This window comes from Panicum virgatum, chromosome 3N, assembly GCF_016808335.1.
Source record: "Panicum virgatum strain AP13 chromosome 3N, P.virgatum_v5, whole genome shotgun sequence".
Lineage (NCBI taxonomy): Eukaryota > Viridiplantae > Streptophyta > Magnoliopsida > Poales > Poaceae > Panicum > Panicum virgatum.
The window spans coordinates 66,643,305-66,662,480 of NC_053147.1; the positions used below are offsets into that span (position 1 = coordinate 66,643,305).

Below are 19,176 nucleotides of genomic sequence, written 5' to 3' on the forward strand. Positions count from 1 at the left end.
CCAGGAGAGTTGGCCCAACCGGGCACACACCCGGGGAAAATCCTGCTACACCCCAAAAGATAGCCCAAAAGGTAAGAGACTCCCCCCACTTTTATGTTGGTTCAACTCTCCCCACACAACTAACGTGGGACTAATCCCAACATCCGTACACCTCGTCGTCGCCCGCGCCGGCACTGCTCTCGTAGAACCAGCCGCTGTCGCCGGCCACCGCGGGGAGCGCGGCGAGAAGCTGGTCAAGGTTCTTCTTGTACTGGCGGTTGGCTGTGTAGTTGTCCGCCGTCGAGCAGTCAGGCGGCCACGGCCGCAAGATGTTGTCGCCCTTGACCGCAGCGGGGAGCAAAGCGATGGCCGCCATCGCGACAAGGCAGAGGAGGGAAGCCATGGCCGGGGACGCCGTTGCTTGCTGAGGGGCTTGTGGAAGAGCAAGCTGCCTCTCAAGCCATGGCCGCGGTGAAGAGCACGACGGAGAGAAGGCGCCACAGAGCGATGAATGCTGCGAGCTAGCCTGGCGTTAGTGTGAGAGGATTTTCATGGCGTTAAGTGAGTCCAACACTTCAGTCGAGAGCCGGTGAAGCTGCTGGGATGATATAGGAACATGACCCTGATAATATATATATAAGATTATTATACGCAAATGATCGCAAGGGACCAGAAGAGCAGGAGGAGGCTCCAACGCTCGATCGATTGGATTGCTAGCTGGTGAGTTTGGGTCCTAGTTTAGAATCTTGAGATGCCCTTAACTTCACCCAACTTGCTGCCTCTCTCATCGTCTAAATATATCAGTCAAGATTTGTGAAACTCCCAGACATCATCATCCTGCAATGGAGATTTTTTTTTTTTTTTTTTGCCATGGAGATCATTTTTTATGCATGCTCCTTTCAGGAAAGTGTCTCGGCGGGAACTCATAGCCAAACAAAGGAGTGGTGAATTAGATAAACTTAAAACCTTAACATATGATTTTAACTAGTTTGCACAAAATATAAAATAAAACATGCTATCTAGATGTGCAACTAGGATTCTTATAGTGTTTCAACCCAACCTAAATAAGAGTTTTGCCAATCATAACTTGGAACTACTCTAAAAAAGTAAGAACACACAAGTTGCAAGTATGAAATGCGAAAATGCAAAAGAGTGTGTCAAAGAAATGCAAACTCGCCAGGTCAATTTTTAATATATTAATAATGATAGAAACAATAATTTTGATTTTTATATTGGTGCACTCTAATATTTTGTTGTACTTATGTAATTTAGATTCAGATTTAGGGGTTGTTTTAACTTTTTACAATGACCTAATTGGATAATTTATATACAAATTTTATGAAATTATTTATATTATTTTTATAGTAGGCATAGGTGGGTAATTTATTCGAAGGTTAGGGTGTTACTTCATGTTTTTTATAATGGTAGAGGTGCGTAATTTAGATACATATTTAGAATTTAGACTATTTTTATAATAGTAAATGTGGGTAATTTATTAGGAAAGATTGTAGATACAACGACTATAATAATTAGAATTGTCGGATTGATGGTCAGATATTTCTGATTTTTGTGGGAATTTCTAGATTTTTTCTATTTTTTCTAGAGTGTCCACCTAGGATCCTAGATATGTACCCTCCAATTAGTAATAGTAAGATTTCATAAAGTAATTGTCAAGAGAACTTCTCCTGAGAAAACATAATAGAAGGTGAAAGGAAAAATCTGAAAAATAAAAAAAGTTAATAACACTTGCCATAACGGAACACATATAGCAAAGGAAAAAGTCTATATCACCCCCTCACCTATGGGAGGTCTACATAACGCCCCACCTATAAAACGGTCTATATCACCCACTGAACTTTTCAAAACCAGTCAAATTACCCCCCTAAAATAGTTTCGAAAAATCATAGTAAATCACAGAAAAATCATAAAATGAAAAATTCATTTGTATTGGACTCCAAATAAGTAGATCTACACAATGGATATATAATATGGTATGCTTTAGTACATTTTTTTACAGCTATGAAGAAAAGCATAGATCTAAAGATACAACAAAAAAGAGATATTAAAGCATATCATATTATATGTTCACTGTGTAGATCTACTCATTTGGAGTCTAACACAATTTGATTTTCTATTTTATGATTTTTTTTGTAATTTACTATAATTTTTTAAAACTACTTTATGGGGTAATTTGACCGGTTCTAAAAAGTTCAGGGGGTGATATAGATCGTTTTATAGGTTGGGAGTTATATAGTCCACCCTACATAGGTGAGGGGTGATATAGATTTTTTTTCATATAGCAAACAAAAAAGTAGTAGAAAGGAAAAAGAAGATAAAGCAAATTAATTCGTGGAGTACGACGTGGGTGGCGTGCAGACAAGGAAAAGAGACTGCTTTCCGGCTGTAACAAGGGTTTGAAATTTCGGCGAAATTTCGCCGAATTTTGGCGAAATTTTTCGTTTCCGCTCGGTACCGGGAAAAAATATTTCGGTATTTTCGGAAAATTTCGTTTTAAAAATTCAAAATTCAAAATTCAAAAAAATTCGGCCGAAATTCACCGAAATTCCGGAACGGAATTCCGTTTCCGCCAATCACCGGGATTTCACCAGAAAACGAAATGGTTAACCCTGGCTGTAACGTCACACGCGATTGTAGTACTGGATTTCCGTTCACAATCGCAGATATCGGTGCAAAGTGGTTTTGGGCCATTGGCCTCCAATGGCTCTGTGTAGACATTCTCAATGGCATCTCACATGGAAATTGAAGGACACAACTCTTTACCATGTTGGCCTATTCCTTCTGAGACACTTTCCTGGAAGGAGGTACATGTATATAAAAAAGGCTCTTCATGGCAAGATGATGACAATGCCTGGACGTTCATCATTACTGATCCTGACTGATATAGACAAGACGCAGAAACAGGTTGGAGGCATCTCAAGATTCCCAGGACACTCACCAGCTAGCTAGCAATCAAATCGGTCGTTGGAGCCTCCTCCTGCTCTCCTGGCCACTTGCTAGATACTTGTTGACATTGCAGAGGTGTTGTTCGTCCCATGAGAACATGGATCGGAGTTCGTCAGCAGGCCAGCTGGCCGGCGGCGTGTAGACCACCACGCCACCGGCGGCGCCCTCGCAGGGAGGAGGCTCGGCAGCGGCAGCTCGAACCGCAGCACGGCGAGGACCTGCATGATGGACGGCCTCGCGTTCCGATCGTCCTGCGGCTGCGAGCACCAGAGCCCGGCCACCACTCCACCAGCACGCTCTCCATCTCCCGGGCGTCGAACTCCCCGCCCTGAATGGTTTTCATCAGTACGACTCTGAATGGTTCATCAAAACTCAGAAGCCTGCCTTTCTTGTTAATCACAGCAAAAGTGCCAAACGATGATGAGACCGCCGCCCGCCCGCCATCACCCGGAGCTTTTGTGCAACACCAAGCTCCATCGCTAGCAAACGCGAGGACGCCGAGGCGTGTCGTTCTCCACACCATACCTCTCCAGGGCGCCATCAAGAAAGCCTCCTGCTGGGTGCTAGCGGCCACTGAAGAAAATAAAAAAGATTACAGAAGGTTTCTTAGCCATGAAGACATAGAATCTTGGTATCTAGCTTTTGCTCTTAGGATAACCAGATCAAATTCTTTCTTGAAATGCAGAAGACATGAAGATTGAGATGGTTGAATTCCTTTGAAAATCTGATCATTCCATTGCATCCAAATACACCAGCTCATAACAATACTAACTTCCATGAAGAAAGGTATGCCCAGCTGATTCTTAAAGTTGATCAAGTGTGTTAAAAGGATCATCTTGCCCAGCTATAAGTCCCAAACCATTCCAGCAGGCTTGTGCAAATGGGCAATGAATAAAGAGGTGCGCTAAAGATTCCTCCACCAAAAGAGAGGAGCAACCACAAGTGTAATCAGGTAATTCCATGCTTCTTCTCTAAGTAGTTCTCTTGTGCTGAGCTTATCCTTTAACAACAGCTAAAAGAAAATCTTGTGTTTATTCTGACAGACTGACTTCCACATCCATTTAAAGGCAGCATGAACAACTCTATGGCCAGTTAAATGAACATGTGCTTTAGATGATGAGATTAAGAGAGAACCTCAAATATATGAACAAATATCTGTTTCATTGGTTTCCTCAAAAATACTGAGGTCCTCTGCTCGTATATTTAGCTGCTGCAGAGCTATATTGGAGATAGGCAGGTGGAATAAGGAGGCAGGTCCATCTACATCAATAGCTGCTCTAAGTGAGATATAAACCTTCTTAGCAAAGGAGAAAAGCTCAGGAAAATTCTGCTTTGGAACACGGTTTAACTACAGATTCTTCCTCCCTTCCCTATTTTTCTTCCTCCTCCTCCTTTTTTTCTCCCTCTACTTCATCCATGGCTAAAGAGTGTTGGGGGGGGGGGGTGTTCCATCAGGATGTCCCCGCCATGCGGCGGTTCGAGCTGCCGCTGCCGAGCCTCCTCCCAGCGAGGGCGCCGGTGGTGGTCTACACGCCGCCGGCCCGCTGGTGGCCTGCTGATGAACTCTGATCCATCTTGTCATGGGACAAACATCACCTCTGCAATGTCAACAAGTATCTAGCGCCTGTTGGGATTGGGAATGATCTTGTCTTGACCTTTGTTTGTGAACAGATTTTGAATGTCAAGCAGATCCCTTATTGCCATTCCGTCACACCATATCAATTCTCTGCCCATCATCGGAGCCACCACCGGCGGCACTGATCGTCGCAGGTGTGCCGGAGCCGCCGGTCACAGGAAACAGCGCATCGGCCAGCGGCGGCGCAAGCCGTGCTGCGACGGCCGGCGTCCTCGCCGGGAGGATCGGCAGCGGGACGTCGAACCGGAGCGCGTTCACCGCGTGCCTGACGTCCGGTCTCAGGCTCCGGTCCGGGTGCGTGCACCAGAGCCCGACGACGATCACGCGCTTCATCTGTTCGGCGTCGTAGTCGCCGGCCAGCCGCGCGTCCGCCGCGTCCAGGACCCTCCCGGCGTCGTGCAGGTCCCGCACCCTCCGCGCCAGGTGGGTCATGCTCCCGTCCGGCAGCGTCGCCACGGGGCGCCGCCCGGAGGCGAGCTCGAGGAGCACGACGCCGAAGCTGTACACGTCAGACTCCACGCTGGCCTTGCCGGTGGCCAGGCACTCCGGGTCCAGGTACCCCGTCGTGCCCGCAGGCGCCGTGGTCCGCGACCGCCGGCCGCCGTCCTCGACCGCCCGCGCCAGCCCGAAGTCCCCGAGCTTGACCGTGAACGCCGCGTCCAGCATCACGTTGCTTGGCTTGACGTCGCGGTGCACGACGCGCGGCTCCGTCTCCTGGTGTAGGTACACGAGGGCGGAGCCGATCCCGAGGGCGATCTGGTACCTCGCCGGCCAGCCGAGCTGCTTGCCCGGGCCGTGGAGGTGGCCGTCCACGCTGCCGCTGGGCATCAGCTCGTAGACGAGGAGGAGGTCGCCGCCGCCGCAGCACCAGCCGATGAGCAGCACGAGGTTCCGGTGCCTGAGCCCGCTGATGATCTTCACCTCCGACATGAACTCCTTCCAGCCCTGCGGGGAGGTCTTAGAGACCCTCTTGATGGCCACGTGGAGGTTTAGGCCCACCAAGAACCCACGGTACACCGATCCGAAGCCACCTTCTCCTAGCTTCCGGTCGTCGGAGAAGTTTTCGGTGGCGGCGGCGAGCTCGTCGTAGGAGAATCTCCTTGGCCCAGTGACGCCGGTGCCTTGCTCGAGCTCGATGAGTTCCACGGCTTCGCCACGGAAGTACGACCGCGGTCCGACGGATTTCGTCTTGGTCGTCGTCGCCGTCGTCCTGCCGTCGCGGCATTGCAAGATGCACCGACGAGAGAGGCCGAGGCAGAGTAGGAACGCCACTGTGCCGGTGACGGCCACGCCGGCCACCTCCATAATTAGCTTTAGGTGCTTCCATTTGTTGTCACTGTCACTGGAGCGACCTGCAGCATGGAAGTGTGAAGGTTAAGTGTCATTCGTTTGATCGTTTCAGAACTGACTGAAACCACTTCCGATCCATCAACATAAACCATATAGAAATCTATAAAAAAAAATTAGAGCATAGAACTAACAATTAAAACATTGGCTTAACCCCTGCTGCTCTTTGTCCAGTCTAGATTTATTCTTCTTTTTAATATAATCAGCAGCTCGTTCTTGCTGCTATGGTGCCTCTCTCTTAATGATGTAGCATAGGCTCTACTAGGAGTAAAATGCATGGCCCTTAAACTTTGCAGCAGATATCATCCAGGTCCCTAAACTCCCAAAATGCACATCTAGATCTCTAAACTTGTTAATTGGTTCATGTGAGGTCAAACTAACCGTAACCCATGTTAAACCACCAGCGTGTCAAGCTGACTGGGCACCTGACTTGTGGGGCCCACATGTCAGGTGCACCTCGCTCCTGCCAACCATGCCGTCGGACGAGCTTTGTCGTCCACTCCTGGGCGCCGTCCTTGAGCTTGCTCATCAGCGGCGCCCAGGCTGCCTCCAAGCCCGTCAAGGTGACGGTGACCCCAGGGACGACCGGGCGCACCCTAAACAAGTAGGTGAGGTCCGCGGTCTCCAGGATTGGCGCGTCCGAGTACCGGAGCGTGCACGCGTCGTACACGACGCGGACGCTCCGGCTGCCCGGGCACACCGTCGTTATCCCGGCGGGCGCCCTGGAGAGGCAGTCCTGGCACGCCGCCGCGTTGTAGTCGGCGTAGCACATGATGAGTCCGTACACCTCGTCGTCGCCCGCGCCGGCACTGCTCTCGTAGAACCAGCCGCTGTCGCCGGCCGCCGCGGGGAGCGCGGCGAGAAGTTGGTCCAGGTTCCTCTTGTACTGGCTGTCGGCCGTGTAGTTGTCCGCCGTCGAGCAGTCAGGCGCCCAAGACGGACGCATGATCTTGCCGCCCTGCCCAGCGGCCGCAGCGGGGAGCAAAGCGATGGCGGTGATCGCGACAAGGCAGAGGAGGGAAGCCATGGCAGGGGACGCTGTTGCTTCTGAGGAGCTTGCGGAAGAGCGAGCTGCCTCTCAAGCCATGGTCGCGGTGAAGAGCAGGACGGAGAGAAGGCGCCACAGAGCGATGAATGCTGCTAGCTAGCCTGGCGTTAGTGTGAGAGGATTTTCATGGCGTTAAGTGAGTCCAACACTTCAGTCGAGAGCCGGTGAAGCGGTTGGGATGATATGGAACATGACCCTGATAATATAAGCTTATTAGACGACGTAAATGGTCGCAAGGGACCAGAAGAGCAGGAGGAGGCTCCAACGCTCGATTGGATTGCTAGCTGTTGAGTGTGGTTCCTAGTTTAGAATATCTTGATATGCACAGGATTTGTGATGTACTCCCAGACATCATCTTCTTTGCCATGGAGATCGTTTTTTATGCATGTACCTCCTTCCAAGAAAGTGTCTGGCAGGAACTCGTGGCCGAAGAGAGAAGGGGTAAACTAGGCAAGCTTAAAACTTTAACCTATAACTTCAACTATGTTGCACGAAATATAAACTAAAACATGTTATCTTTTTAGATTATGGAAAAATGTTCTGGCCTTGATCATTCACAAGTGAATGACTACAGCCAAAAAAGTTACAAGAGCTCTTAGACTCTAAACCTTAAATGAGGGATTTCACAAATACAAGAAAAAAAAGCTATAAAACAAAGAAAGAAACATAGAAGACTAAGCTTCAAACTTCTTCTTCGTTCCGCTTCAATCTTGCACTGTGTTCACACATACCAACCCATCACATCACTCGCCTACTTAGAGGCTTAATATCCGGATGGTCCATTGCTTATCCTTTTCAAATAAACCTTCATCTAGCATAAGGGGTAAGAGGAAATCTCAGCATCGCATCCAGCGAGGGAATGGCACCAAATGATGTCACCAATACTGACGTCAGCGCTATGCCGGACAAGGATTTCCTCGAACAGTTTCCCGTATCACCCAATACTCACGGACCTGCAAAAAAGATAGCACATCGACAAAGCCTCCAACAAGGAAATCGCTGCATCAAGCAGCACCATTGTCGGCCGGCATAACGCCGGCTGAGATTTCTCCCTGTGCACACCGAGCCAAGTCCGCCCGCCAGCATAAGAAGGTCAGCCACCGATGGAAGCCGTCACTATGCACGTCGCTGTCCACACCCACGACCGGCCGCCCACCAGCACCCCTGATCCGACGGTCCGTTCAGGAGATGCAGGCTGCCTCCCATCGGCCACAGATGCCAACGCAGCCGGTACCGCAGGCGCCCTCACAACCACGTCGAAATTGCGGCCACGCCAAGCCACGCCGCCACGCCCCTGGCACCGGCACCGCTACAGCGTGTCCGAGCCACGGGACCGGCGAACATGCCCCCAGCAGCTGGACGCCGTCACCGCCTCTAAGGACAGCAGCTGCAGACTGTGTGTGGCCACGACCACCGCCAGCCGGCCACCACAGACACCCGCCCACATGCCGCGACGGACGCCGCAGACCAACACGAGGCCACCCAGCAGCCCTAGCACCGACCGGAAGTCATGCCGGTTGGCCGCCCCCCGCCGCCGCGAACCCCGCCTCTGTCATCGCCTAGGACTGGTGCACCTGCTCCACGAGCGTGCGCACGCGGTGACCGTGGGGAAGCCACTGCTATAGCACCGAGCAGATCTGGGAAACATGTTATCTAGATTTGCAACTAGGATTCTTCTAGTGTTCCAACCCAACCCAAACAAAAGTTAAGCAATGTATAGCCAATCCTAACTTGGAACTACTCTAAGAAAGTAAATAAGCACAAGTTACAAGAATGAAATGTGGAAACGTAAAGGAGTGCCGAGTGAGTTTGGAAAATGCAAACTTGGCACATCGATTTTTCCAGTGGTATCAATGGGCTAAAGCCACCCTTATCTACATTGGAGCTCCACCATGGTACGCTCTCGATCACCAAGTCTCTTCAGATCAAGAGTTTGGTCTCGCCACTAAGTCTTATGCTCACACCATGTAGGTGAGGTCCTTGCCACAAAGGTAATGCTCACCACCACTTGCACTAGTCACCTTGATAGCGTCTTCACTACGGAGCTTCCCATGAAGGAGGGGTCTCCTCATCCCCAAACAAAGGCATCGGTACCGCTCCATATCAAGCCAGAGGGTAGAAAACTTGCTGGTGAGCCACCAAGGCTCCAAGAGGCTAGCACATCAGGATTAGAGCGGTGGTTCACTCTAGAACCAAACACAAGGTAGCAACATCTCTCTCTCTCTCTCTCTGTGTGTGTGTATAATCTAGCACTTACACTAACTAAGCATGTGTTGGTTGAAAGAGCGTCGCAGCTAATGGAGCAAGAATTGGGCTGGCTAGCTTCGCCAGCAAGTTATTGTGTCAGATCTAGGTTTAGTTTGTTTTAGAAGGTTTATTTCATGTTAGTCAAGTCATGTCATCATCGACTAGGGTTTGTAGCTTATAACTATCAGCCTACGGACTTGTAATACGTCTATCAACAAAACACATCTACCTTTCCAGTACCTTTACCTTTTTGCTATAGGAGTAGGAGTAATGTAGATCTTCGATGAGTTCTTCAGCAAGCTAGGCTGAATCGCCTCGATCTCCAGTTCGCCGCAAGTTACCGTCACCGGGTATCCCAGATTTCAACCTCCGGGTGCAGTGCCGTCGTTGAGCCTGGTTCTTATCCACCAGTTATCGAGTAGCTTGGATCTTCGATCGACGGTGCATCGCTTCTGTCTCGATCTATGGTATTCACCAGTTATCGATTCCTATTGTATCTCGCAAGGCTGCATCAATTTGATCTCTTGCTAGATGTGGTAGTATCACACTTATCCTAGCCTTGATTATGTTTGCATCTGCTGATTTTACTTTAATCTATTGTCTCGCTGTTCAGAACGCTTTGATTAGCTTTTATCCTGCTGAAATAGACGACAGATTATTTACTGGTCTATTGCATCTTAATCTTGGTTGTCCTTCATGTGCCATTGGAACGAGTTTTACTACGAATAGATCTATCGGTCGGTGAAGTTAGATTGACCTTTTGCTAGTAGTATTTCTATATTGCAACTTCTGGGTGCATCGCTGTCATTTCATCAACAAATATTGGTAGTGATGTTAGTTGAAGCTTTATTGGCTTATGGTCCTACTCAAAGCGGATAAAGAGTTCAACATCGCTCCATTTTCTACCAGCTCTCTAGTCCATAGCTTTCGAGTTTTATTGTTATAAACCGTATGGATCTAATTTGGATAGTCGATGAGCTGCTCATATTTATCAGGAAGCTGGAATTGGCCACACGGCTGATTATCTATTTAGGGACAATTACATAACTACTCTTGTTTTGAGCTGTAACTGCACGTTTGCCCTTACTTTTTAAACTTTGCATGTTTGCCCCTGGTTTTCGAAATCGAAGGAGCCGTCTGCCCCTGTTTCTTAACACCGTGAGTAGGACTTCAATAATACTCTCAAAAAAAATTCGCAAAAAAAGAAAAAAGCAGAAAAGACTATACTACCCCTTATCCAAAAGACAAACTCCTCCCCTCCCACAACAGTAGATGCTCCTCTGTTTCCCGTGACCTGCGAGCGGAGGTAGGGTTTGGAGCGGTCGGCCGGCGGCCGGCGGCCGGGTGCGGGGACGTGGGTGGCGGGCCTCAGATCCGGGCGGCCCCAGTGGGTGCGAGGACGCGGTGCGCGGGTACCGGCGTCGAGCGGCTCCAGCGGCGGGCGGCTGCGGGGACGCGGCGAGCGAGCGGCCACCGGCGCGGCTGCAGGCGAGCGGGCACCGACGCGGCTCGGGGATGCGGCGACCGGTGCGGCTGCAGGCGGGCAGGACCGACGCGGCTCGGGGACGCGGCGAGCGGGGGCCGGCGCGGCTCGGGCTGCTCGGCGCTGCCGCGGCAGGCAGCCCGCGCGGCTGGCAGGCGTGAGCCGCGGGCGGCTGCGGGGGCCGGCGCGGCGGCAGGCAGGCGGTGGGTGACGGGCGCTGCATGCCTGCGAGCCAACCAGGAGACTGACGCGACGACCCGGCGACAATGGAACAGCTTGGGTAAGTTTCTTCAACTTCATCCTTTCTGCAGTAGACAAATTAGGTTGTTTGATTAGATCTTTAGAATGAACTAGCTTATAGAACATGCTCTGGTTTGTAGGACAAATGACAACCACATAAAACTTGTTGTTATGGTTCGGGCACATTGGAGCTTGCCGGATGGGGGTCCAAAGTCATATAGAAAGAGGGAAATCTTGACTACAACTGTTGACAGCCATGACTATAGCTTGCTAAAGTTGGTAGATTTTATTTGCGAAAGCTTTGTATGGGGTTCAAAGCAATACATTTGTTTGTGGCGGGCAGTGGAGGATGATTGTATTGAGATTACATTTCTTTGTGCAAGCAGCCCAGTGGGGCGCACGCAGCTCGAGCAGCAGCTGGGTCAGGCCACCAACGAGCTCAGGTTTGTCCTGATTTCATTTTTCCCCTCACGATTGCTTATTTCATGCTCTCATGTTTAGACTAGTTTATTAGTAATAATTGTTACTAATGATTGTTTATTTCTGCTGCTTAGTCAAATGAGTTTGGTCTCTAATGCTTGTTAGCCTTAGCATGTTTTAGATTTTTTTCTTACTAATCTTTATTAGTTCTTACTGCTTTAGATTTTTATAGTGATCGGTTCTAATTTTTCCGGGGAGACTCTTGGTCGGTGTTTTTTTTCTATAGGCTTTGCTTCTGCATGGTTTTAAGATGTGCTATTCATTATTAAATCATCGCATTCTTAGTTGAGTGAAGTTTTTGTGATAGTATTGCTCGATTATGTTGTTTTCAGTTTGCTTCCACTTTGTGCCGAGCTTTCGATGTTGGTTCGTCTTCGTTTTGTGTTGGATTTTTCCTAATCGTAACTAAGGTAAGCTTGTCACTAGTTTGTTTGTGTCACCTTAACGGTTAGAACTTAGAACTTAGAAGAAAGGCATGTCAGGTTGTATTTAGGATATATGTCTTTTTTTATTAAAGAGAATTTTTAAAAACTTCCATTCACGCACTTTGTGTGGTCGCATGTTCCGATTTTTCACGCACTCTAGTGTTGGTTGGTCAGGGGTGCTCTGATCATTCTGATGCATGTGCCTGAATTTTGACAGGAACCAACGCTGATGGCATCTCGGGTATCTGGATGAGGATCCGATTACAACGACAGTGACAGGAGCAGAAATGGTAATTGGTAGTAATGGACCGGATCTAAGCCAAGAGCAGGCCGGCAACTGCGGATTTATCCAAAAGGCATTTGACATGGTCCAAAGCCACAGTTTTTTACTACCTGCTAGGTAGACTTCAGAGCTAGACATCCAAAGAGAGATTACACACTGCTGGCTTGCACAATCTTCTAGATCGCTCTTCTGAAAACTTCCAAATGAATCCTCCTGAAGGTCCTGACTCTGAAAGGATCTTCCTTGTTGACTGCTGACTGCATCTATGAGATATTATTTTTTGCATCTGCAGACCAGGACAGGCATGCAACAATGAACAATTGAACAGCTCAAAACCTACGCTATCCAGTAGATTATTCATCTGCCGGCTGCACGATTCAGAAAGAGAGCAACACTTTTGACCATATTCTAAGAAAACAATCGAGGAGGAAAGGGGACACAAAGAACTAACAGCAAGCGACGGCGTCCCCGGCCGGCCGCCGGCCATGGCTTCCGGCCTTCTCCTCCATCTCCTCCTCGCCACCGTCGCCTCGCTCTGGGCTGCGGCGGCTGGTCAGGACGACGGCGTCCTGCGGCCTGGTCCTGGTTCGCCATCGTGCTCGATGACGGGCAACTACACCGACGGCAGCCAGTACAAGAAGAACCTGGACCAGCTCCTGGCCACGCTCCCCGCGGCGGCCGGCGACAACGGCTGGTTCTACAAGGACAGCGCCGGGGCGGGCGCCGACGAGGTGTTCGGCCTCATCATGTGCTTCGCCGACCGCAACGCCACGCAGTGCCAGGACTGCCTCTCCCGGGCGCCGGCGGGGATCACGACGCTGTGCCCGGGCAGCCGGAACGTGAGCGCGGCGTACGACGCGTGCGTGCTCCGGTACTCGGCGGCGCCGATCCCCGCCGCCGCGGACCTCGCCGCCGTGTTCGCCGTGTACCTGACCATCCCCGGGGTGCCCGTCACCTCGGACGCCGTGCGGGCTGCTTGGGTGCCGCTGATGAGCAAGCTCACCGGCGCCGTCGCCGCCTCGCCGCTGCGGATTGCCAACCGCAGCACGCCGTACTCGGGCCCGCAGGCGCGGGAGATGTACGGGCTGGCGCAGTGCACGAGGGACCTCAACGCCAGCGAGTGCTCCAACTGTATCTCGAGCTACACGGACAGGCTGGGGGAGCTGTTCCCCAACAACACCGGCGGCGCCATCAAGGGCTACAGCTGCTACCTTGTCTACCAGCTGCTCCCGCTAGACATCACCCTGCCGCCGACGCCGCCTCTGCCACCGTCGCCTTCGCCGCCGCCTGCAGCTCCAGGTAAACATCTTGTTGCTCAGTTGCTGCATCGTCTTTTTCCAGTTGATAAAGGTGTGCAACAACGTTGACGCAGTGCGGAATTCCCCGATTTTTTTGTACCTCCACAGGACCTTCGTCGTCTTCCAAGACAGGGATCGTGGTTGGCGTGTCAGTCTCGTTCTTGGTAATGGTAATTCTGGGCTTCTCGATGTGGTTCTTTCTACGACGACGACGGAGGAAACAGGCTAAAATCCTTGAGGGGGCGAGGGAGCAAGAGCTGAAACAGGGTGACTTTTTTGACGACGAGGCCGAGATGGAAGACGAGTTCGAGAAAGGGACGGGGCCAAAGCGGTTTCGCTACGGCGAGCTCGCCATTGCCACTGGCAACTTCTCCGACGAGCAGAAGCTAGGGGAAGGTGGGTTCGGGTCGGTGTACAGAGGATTCCTGAAGGAGATGAACCTTGAGGTCGCCATAAAAAGGGTATCCAAGAGCTCGAAGCAGGGGAGGAAGGAGTACGCCTCGGAGGTGAGCATCATCAGCCGGCTGAGGCACCGAAACCTGGTGCAGCTCATCGGCTGGTGCCACGGCGGCGGCGAGCTGCTCCTCGTCTACGAGCTGATGCCCAACGGCAGCCTGGACGAACACCTCTACACCGCCAGCGACGGCGAACTGCTGCCATGGCCGCTGCGGCATGAGATCGTGCTCGGCCTGGGATCGGCCCTGCTCTACCTGCATCAAGATTGGGAGCAATGCGTTCTTCACAGGGACATCAAGCCGAGCAACGTGATGCTCGACGCGTCCTTCCACGCCAAGCTCGGCGACTTCGGGCTCGCGAGGCTCGTCGACCACGGCCGGGGCTCGCACACCACGGTGCTCGCCGGCACCATGGGATACATGGACCCGGAGTGCATGATCACCGGCAGGGCGAGCGCCGAGTCGGACGTCTACAGCTTCGGCGTCGTCCTCCTAGAGATCGCCTGCGGGCGGCGGCCTATGGTGTCTCGCCGCGGGGAAGAAGACCGGGAGGACGACGTGATCCACATTGTGCAATGGGTGTGGGAGTTCTACGGCAGGGGAGCCATCCTCGACGCCGGCGACGCGCGGCTCAAGGGGGAGTTCGACGGCCGGGAAATGGAGACGGTGATGATCGTCGGGCTGTGGTGCGCGCACCCTGACCGGAGCCTGAGGCCGTCCATCAGGCAGGCCGTCAACGTGCTGCGGCTGGAGGCGCCGCTGCCGAGCCTGCCGGCGAGGATGCCGGTGGCGACCTACATGCCCCCACCTGACGCTTTCTACTACACATCTTCGGTTGAGACTGGCGGCGGCAGCAGCAGCACCACCGGCACCTGCACCTGCACCACTCAATCCAGCACGACGGAGACGTCAAACCTGCTCAAATGACGATCAAGAAGTTCTTTTGCATTCCGCCACACTAAATGTGGCATCAAATTTATCATGACGATTTTTTACTGTCTGTAGATGTGCCTCACGTTCATAAGGCAAACATTTTTACTGATCTAGTGTAGAACATAACTGCAGAGACCAAATAGAGCAACATTGACAGCATGTTTGTGACTTGCAGTTGTAAACGAAAGTTTGGAGAAGTCATCAAACTGACTGGTTAGGTTGTACTAGGTAAATCCCGCGCTACGCCGCGGCCATTTGAAAATATGGAGCAAAATAGTTGATGAGTTGACGGTTACGTATGCGTATAGAGCAGGAACAGAGGTACGTTGGAGGGCGGTGCGGCAGATCAGCTCGTGCGGCATCTCGTGGAGACTGATTTAGGCTATCTGTACTCGTGGTACTCTATTTTTATCTTCTAAGAAAAATATATTCATATCTGGTCATCAAGATTTTCTTCTATATTCAGTTTTTCCACACCCATCATCCTCTACCAACTACCAGCAGTAGCGGGCCCCACTTATCAGTTTTTTTCTCCTTTCCCCACCCGCCACCCTCCTTCCCCCCCCCCCCCTCTCTCTCTCTCCACCAAGCGCGTCGGCCGCCTCTACCTTGTGTCCTCTGACTCCTCATCTCCCGGCAAGCCCGCCCTTGTGTCCTCCGCCTCCTCATCTCCCCGGCTCGCCCGCCCCGCGCGCGACAATCAGCATCAGACACGGCTGGCGTGGCGCGAATCAAGGCGGCGAGCGCCGGTAGCGGCGGATCCGGGCGCGCCGAGCTTTGAGGCATGGCGGCGGCCGGATGCTCCCTCCCTCTCCTCCCCTTTCTCTTCGTCTTCCCTCTCCTTCCACGCCAACTCCTCGCGGCTCCGAGCTGCGGTGCCTGGCCCTCCGCCCCCTCCCTCCTCCCGCCCCTCCCATGGCGGCAGCGGTGGCGGAGGCCAGGAGGGGCATGGGTCACGGACCTCGACGGACGACGGTGTCGGAGTGCGGAGTGGACCAAATTTGCCACTGGGATGCCGCCAATCGGATCCCCCACCGGCGGTGGGGCAGAGCGGACGCCGGGGATCAGAGGGGCAGCGGTGACCCACACGCAGGCGAGGTGGTGCAGCAGGTTGGCGCGCATGGCGCCCCATGGAGATGGGTTTGGTGGACCCCGGCGGCCCCAACGCGCAGTCGAGACACTGCTGGTGCGGCAGGTCGGCGCGGCAAATCCATGGCCCGCGTCGGGCGTCTCTTCGGGGCTGGTGTCAGCTTTCCCTCCCCAAAGCCACGTGGAGCATTCGGGTGCTCCCAGCCCTCCCTCTACACGCTGTATAGTATATACAGTATTGGTTAGGGTGGGCAGTGTTGATTTGGAATTTAGTTGTAATGTAAATTTTCAACACCAATTTGACTATTTCATAACCTTGAACTGTCGCTATCATGCTGCCTGGATGTATAAGGTATTTACTGCATGCAAAATGCATTCTAAAATCCTGTACAAATTTGCTCATTTTGAAATTACTAGGTTTCAGAAAAACCTAAAAACTCCAACTGTTTTGGGCCAAAACATACTCAATCTTTCTTGGGCTCATGCCCATTCTTCCTTTTTCTAATCCCTTACTATTTTCTCTCTTCACGCGGAGACAAGCCGCTGACTCCGTCGTCCCACGCGCCCGCGCCCGCCGACAAAGCCGCGGCGCGCCATCTGGACGTCTCGTATTGCACGCTGTGGTAAGATCAGAATCTCAGTGCACAGTTTTTATTATATATAGTCATCAAAATTGAAGTACTATGCCGGGTGAGCTTTATGGTATGAAACTTCAGAATCATCCTATAAAACTTCCTCATTCTCTATCCTCACAATGTTAGAAAAATTGATGGTACGGTATAGAATTCAATGTTATGAAATTCTACATAAAATCTACACTGAAACTGACCTAAGACGTATTTTTGTTTTCTATTTTAACTAATGTTAGCCTAAACGTTAAACGGTGAACGATCGGTCACCCACCGTGTAACAAATAGTCGGAATAAACAACCGTTTAAACAGTCTTATAAACGGTCGAAACGGTTTTATACGGCTTTACACGGCTAATCGGGCTACATGGCTACCCATCGAGTAGCGTTTACATGCCATGTAAATAATGTAAACGGCCGTGTAGTTGAACATAGATTTTAACCACCGGCTCACACGCCTTATTATCCTATCCCTATTTTTATTATTATCTTTGAATAATCGTCGTGGGAACGATGGACCCCCACCTGAAATTCATTATTAACCATATGGATTCCGGCAACGGCAAGGCGGTCAAGATATTGGTGCTGGCAAGCCGGTGATGGTTTTTATTATCATTGCCAGCTTGGGACACATGCACCTAGCGACAAAGACTTGATCAAATGCAGCAGCCTATATATGAAGATGCGTTCATCCTTCTCCCAGCACCAGCGGCAACCAGGAGGAGAAGACATGGAGGAGGAGGTCCATGGCATCGTCATTGTTGGCGGTGGCATCTGCGGTCTCGCCACTGCTCTTGCTCTTCACCGGTAACATCCATCGGCCCTTCAGTTTCGTCGATCAACGCAGCAGTTTCTCAGTTTCTTTGCCTCATTCCCCTTTCATTTTCCTCCTTAGAGTAGTGTACGTACTTCTGTGTTCACAATATACCCTGGTGATGTTCAGTCACATGAAATCTCTGCTTTGAAACGTTTTATCTCCAGTACATCTAGCTGTGAAAAATTCAGGTCGTCGAAGTTTTGATTTCTCAAGTAGATGTAATTAATTTGTGAACAACATAGAAAACAATCTGCTGCTTATTTGCCATCCAGGAAAGGGATTCCTAGCCTCGTGCTAGAGAAGTACGAGACTTTACGAACGGCTGGCGGGTCCATTGGTGTCCATGCCAATGGATGGCGTGTCCTAGAGCAGCTTGGGATTGCTCCAGAGCTCCGGAAGACTGCCGACCTAGTTACTGAGTAAGTTTCTAGAGTGTTGTCTTTGATTGATTTCAGATGCTTAGCTCGCGTCTGTCATTTCAGATTTCACGATGTGTGGCAACAAGAGCAAGGAAACAAGAGCGTCGTGGTACCTGTCAGGTGCCACAAAACAATCTCATAGCTAAAATCAGAGCCCTTGTCATTCTGTGAAAAATTAAGGCACTAATAACTAACTAAAACGGAGCAATCTTGTCGCCATCATTTGGCCAGGGGGGAGCTCCGATGGTTGAAGAGGAAGGACCTGATCGAGACAATGGCCAAGAACATACCTTCAGGAGCAATCCGCTTCGGCTGCCGCATTGCAGAGATTCATCCAGCAAACCCTGACAACCATGGCGCCGTTCTTACCACACTCGACGGCAGTATCATCAGGGCCAAGGTAACTTTTTTTTCGTTTTGTTTTGCTCTAACCTCTAGTAAGTATCTCTGTTTGTAGGTGCAAATTGGTAACCTTTATGTGCACCTCTAATTCTATTTAATTCAAAATTTTATACTAATTTTTAAAATTAAGATCTCATTTTGAAAAAATAGTACAAAATTTTGAACTAAATAGAATTTTAGGTCCACCTAAGCATGACCAATTAACACCCCCTATCTCTGCTGATGTGTAAAAAAAAAAAATTCCCTTTGCGCATGCAGGCCCTGATCGGATGCGATGGCTCAAACTCCGTGGTAGCCAAGTACCTGGGCCTGTCCCCGCCGAGACCAGCCTCCCGCATGATTCTTCGCGGGCTCACGAGGTACCCGCACGGGCATCCATTCGGGCCCCATTTCCTGCGCTTGAGATGCGGAGGTCTCTTCGTCGGGCGCTCGCCGGTGACCGACCACCTCGTCAGCTGCGTCGTGGCCTTCTGGCACCCCGGCGCGGACGCCACCAAGGACGCGCGCGCCATGAAGGCGCTCGTGCTCCGGAAGCTCAAGGAACAGCGCTGCTCCGACGAGGTCGCCGGGATGGTCCGGGACCTGGACCCCGAGTCGCTGATCGTCCTGACCAGGGTCTGGTACCGGCCGCCGTGGCAGGTCATGTTCAGCAGCTTCAGGAGGGGCACGGCGACGGTCGCCGGCGACGCGATGCACGTCATGGGGTCGTACATCGGCCAGGGGGGCTCGGCGGCGCTGGAGGACGCCCTCGTGCTCGCGCGGTCGCTGTCGCGGGCCGCCGCCGGCGGGCGCGAGCTGCGCGAGGAGAAGATCGGCGCGGCGATGGGGGCGTACGTCAGGGAGAGGAGGCTGAGGGTGGTGAGGCTGTCGCTCGAGTCCTTCGCCATGGGGACGATGCTGGCGACCAAGTCGCTGCTCACAAAGCTCGCCTGCTTCGCCATCGTCACTGTGCTGGGCACCAACTCGCTGGGGCATACCAACTATGACTGCGGTCGCCTCTAG

The 19,176-nt window shown here is 51.6% G+C and overlaps 4 protein-coding genes across 4 annotated transcripts; 2 read left to right on the top strand and 2 right to left on the bottom strand.

Moving 5' to 3' along the window:
* Nucleotides 1-2,811: 2,811 nt before the first annotated feature.
* Nucleotides 2,812-5,897, bottom strand: LOC120666885 (L-type lectin-domain containing receptor kinase IX.1-like). The gene has a single exon (XM_039946872.1). It carries the CDS (start codon nucleotides 5,882-5,884, stop codon nucleotides 4,652-4,654), a length of 1,233 nt encoding a protein of 410 aa, XP_039802806.1. The 5' UTR covers nucleotides 5,885-5,897; the 3' UTR covers nucleotides 2,812-4,651.
* Nucleotides 5,898-5,918: 21 nt separating this feature from the next.
* On the bottom strand, nucleotides 5,919-7,133 carry LOC120668039 (cysteine-rich repeat secretory protein 1-like). Its single transcript, XM_039947997.1, has 2 exons — nucleotides 6,352-7,133; nucleotides 5,919-5,931 (listed from the first exon to the last, which is right to left on the bottom strand). Exons 1-2 carry the CDS (start codon nucleotides 6,951-6,953, stop codon nucleotides 5,919-5,921), a joined length of 615 nt encoding a protein of 204 aa, XP_039803931.1. The 5' UTR covers nucleotides 6,954-7,133.
* Nucleotides 7,134-12,413: 5,280 nt separating this feature from the next.
* LOC120666886 (L-type lectin-domain containing receptor kinase IX.1-like) lies at nucleotides 12,414-15,008 on the top strand. The gene is made up of 2 exons (XM_039946873.1): nucleotides 12,414-13,431; nucleotides 13,539-15,008. Exons 1-2 carry the CDS (start codon nucleotides 12,618-12,620, stop codon nucleotides 14,810-14,812), a joined length of 2,088 nt encoding a protein of 695 aa, XP_039802807.1. The 5' UTR covers nucleotides 12,414-12,617; the 3' UTR covers nucleotides 14,813-15,008.
* A 2,258-nt stretch (nucleotides 15,009-17,266) lies between these two features.
* LOC120663865 (monooxygenase 1-like) lies at nucleotides 17,267-19,176 on the top strand. The gene is made up of 5 exons (XM_039942807.1): nucleotides 17,267-17,343; nucleotides 17,626-17,772; nucleotides 17,836-17,892; nucleotides 18,004-18,172; nucleotides 18,433-19,176. Exons 1-5 carry the CDS (start codon nucleotides 17,267-17,269, stop codon nucleotides 19,174-19,176), a joined length of 1,194 nt encoding a protein of 397 aa, XP_039798741.1.

Bases quoted from the DNA above. Each gene is read 5' to 3' on its own strand.
- LOC120663865 (XM_039942807.1), top strand. From the start codon at position 17,267: ATGGAGGAGGAGGTCCATGGCATCGTCATTGTTGGCGGTGGCATCTGC. The intron at 17,773-17,835 runs GTAAGTTTCTAG...CTGTCATTTCAG, and splicing joins ACTGCCGACCTAGTTACTGA to ATTTCACGATGTGTGGCAAC. The intron at 17,893-18,003 runs GTGCCACAAAAC...TCATTTGGCCAG, and splicing joins AGCGTCGTGGTACCTGTCAG to GGGGGAGCTCCGATGGTTGA.
- LOC120666886 (XM_039946873.1), top strand. From the start codon at position 12,618: ATGGCTTCCGGCCTTCTCCTCCATCTCCTCCTCGCCACCGTCGCCTCG. The intron at 13,432-13,538 runs GTAAACATCTTG...GTACCTCCACAG, and splicing joins GCCGCCGCCTGCAGCTCCAG to GACCTTCGTCGTCTTCCAAG.
- LOC120668039 (XM_039947997.1), bottom strand. From the start codon at position 6,953: ATGGCTTCCCTCCTCTGCCTTGTCGCGATCACCGCCATCGCTTTGCTC.
- LOC120666885 (XM_039946872.1), bottom strand. From the start codon at position 5,884: ATGGAGGTGGCCGGCGTGGCCGTCACCGGCACAGTGGCGTTCCTACTC.